General features: G+C 36.7%; 1 protein-coding gene across 1 annotated transcript; it reads left to right on the top strand.

The window, feature by feature from the left end:
- Positions 1–1,655: 1,655 nt before the first annotated feature.
- Positions 1,656–2,355, top strand: LOC114818379 (laccase domain-containing protein 1; the record flags this gene model as incomplete). Its single annotated transcript, XM_029083982.1, has 2 exons — positions 1,656–1,881; positions 2,181–2,355. Coding segments are annotated over 2 exons (401 nt in total), but the record flags the coding sequence as incomplete, so codon positions are not given.
- Between the last annotated feature and the right edge of the window lie 463 nt (positions 2,356–2,818).

The raw sequence follows: 2,818 nt of genomic DNA, 5'->3' as shown, positions 1-2,818 counted from the left end.
TTATTTTATTTTATTTTATTTTATTTTAACTGTAATAATTATTATTTATGTAATTATACATTTATTTTTCTGATCTGGTAGCCAAAACCCTGTAATTTTTTTTTGTGTCCTGTCTAACTTCATATGTAAAAACTGGCTATAAAACCAATGCCCCCAACAGTCATTTTTGATCAGAAATGTTTGTCTGACCTAAACCAAGTGAGAATAAAACTGAAGCAGGGATGGTTAGCACAAGCTGAGCTTATGTTTGACTTCAGGAGATGCTAGGCTAGAATATATACCCTGTGGTGAGATTTTCCTACTGGGGCTGTTTCATTTTATAAAAAAGTCTGTATTTATGAGATCAAGGAGAATGCAGAGCAGGGAGTTTCTCCTCAGCTTTGGTGCTCGTACACCCCTTGATATGGTAGGATGCTTCACCTCTGCCTAGAACTTGTGAATATTAATTCATACAATTAATACATACAATTAATTCATACAATTTCTCGTACATTGGATAAATTAGCCAAAACAAATCCCAATTTGTGAGTCATCATAAGATGATCAAAACTTTGACTTCCGCTCAACAATGTTGTTGTGCTCCCCTCTCCTCTCACCCTGTGCTTAGCAAGCTAAATTTAGAGAAAGTGAGAGGAATGAGAATTGTGGCATGTCTGTTTGGGAGATGTGAATGTTTTAATGGGGAGAAGGAGTGGAGAGAATTTTATCCACACTTAAAAGTTTTAAGAGTTTTATATTGTAAGTGTTCAAACCTGATTATTATAAAATATTTTAATCTGTAGTTGCTCCTTTCTCTGCTGCCTCTTCATTTATCTAGTCCCTGACACACCACACTGTTCCCTCAGCTCACACTGCTGCCATCTCCAAGCATAACTCCCAGCTGTAGCCTGAACTCCTACCTTCCATCTCCCGAGTTGTGGCCTTCATTCCCTCATCACCATCCTTGCCAGGCTTACAGCTGTCTTTTCCTAAATACTTTCCTTTCTGTCCAGCCCCACCTCAGTTCATGTTTAACTTGAACACATGTTTCTATGTATACAAATAAAGTCAATTAGATATAAGGTCATCTCAGTCTTTGGATAAAGAAAAGCAGAGGAAAAGTTATTAGCAATTCCTGTCCTTCATTATTACACACTCCCTATGCAATGCAAAAGCTTCCTGGGACTCAAACTGGAATAGGAGAACTCAAAGCTTGGCTTTCTTCTATCTGTTCCAAACTATGTCTCTAGCTTGAGCCTTTTTTTTTTTTTCCTGAAATAACACTAAAAACATTTTCACCATATTATAGAAATACAGTTCTGACTGTATTGTCAGAACTGTATTTCTGACATATTCCCACTTAAATGTTTCAAGCACAGAGGAGCTGTAAGGTATGCTTTAGTTGCCCAAACAAGGACACTGGGAAAAAGGAATTCTGAAATCCCAGTCTACACACCTCTCTGTTTTCCACCTCCACAAAATGTTATCAGCAAACTGACAGTTGTTAATATGTTGTGTTGGGTTTTTTTTTGCAAAGAACCCGATTATTTATTATAAGATATAATGATTTATTTTAAGATATAAATATATCTATTCATTTGTACCTTTAATAACAACTACTATAAAGTTAAAGAGACAATTTATACAGTTTTTTTCCAAACTCTAATTTCTTACAGGATGGAAAGGGACATTGTTAGGAATTTCTATGGCCACAGTAAATGCTATGGTATCAGAATATGGCTGTAATGTGAAAGATATTCTTGTGGTGCTGGGCCCATCTGTAGGACCTTGCTGCTATAAACTTCCTCACGAATCAGCTAAAGAATTTCACAGAATTGATCCAAAGTGTGTGAGACTATTTGACTCTGCATGTCCATATATTGATATTAGAAGAGCAACACGGTAAGCTTTGATACCTTTGAATTAATTATAACTGCTGACTTTTGCTGGGTTTCAACTATTATTTTACTGTTACACTGTTAGATTATGGATTATAGACAAATGTTCAAAATAAACATGACTTTACTGGTTGCAGAAAAGCAATTATTTTAGTCTAATACTGAAAGAAAGAAAAAAGAAAAGCAAATAAAAGTCTTAATTGCAATATTGGCACAGTTTGTTCAATTGGTACTTGAGGTACTGTCTGAATGATAATGTACAAAAAATATTATTTTTTGTTTCTTTTTCTTTCTTTCTTTAAGGATCCTTCTTGAGAGTGGTGGGATTCTTCCTGAGAACATCCAAGATGATTCTGTCACAGACCAGAACAAAAACATCACTTTCTGTACTGCATGCCACCCTGATAAATTTTACTCTCACTTTCGTGATGGCACTAACTTTGGGACACAGATTGGCTTCATATCAATCAAAGACTGAGCTAGTGTATCTTACTCTCAAATAGTATTTAGACAGTAAGTCTGGTGCATTCATAGAATCATAGAATGGTTTGGGTTGGAAGTGACCTTAAAGATCATCTACTTCCAACCCCCCTGCCATCAGCAGGGACACCTTCCACTAGACCAGACCATTGTCTGGCATCCTTCTCTCCTCATAGAAGTCCTTCCTCCTTCCTTTCACAGGGTCTTGAGATTCTTCTCCTTCTTCCCTTCCCTTCCATTCTTGAGGCAAGAATAAATGTCTTGGGTGTGGGGTCAATAATTGTGTGAGACAGAGTGCAGAGGAAACAAGGACAATGCACATCACTGACAAAGCCTGATTTTTTTGAGCCTTCTTGACCAAATATTTCACAGAAACCTCACTGTCTTAAGGTGGTGAAAGCACAAAAAAACAGTCTTCATTAGCTTCTGGGTGAGACTTCTGAATGAAGCTAAGTATGACA

This window comes from Antrostomus carolinensis, unplaced genomic scaffold, assembly GCF_000700745.2.
Source record: "Antrostomus carolinensis isolate BGI_N321 unplaced genomic scaffold, ASM70074v2 Scaffold55272, whole genome shotgun sequence".
Classification (NCBI taxonomy): Eukaryota; Metazoa; Chordata; class Aves; order Caprimulgiformes; family Caprimulgidae; genus Antrostomus; species Antrostomus carolinensis.
Note: the sequence above shows the minus strand (reverse complement) of the source record. Positions and strands in the feature narration are given on the sequence as shown.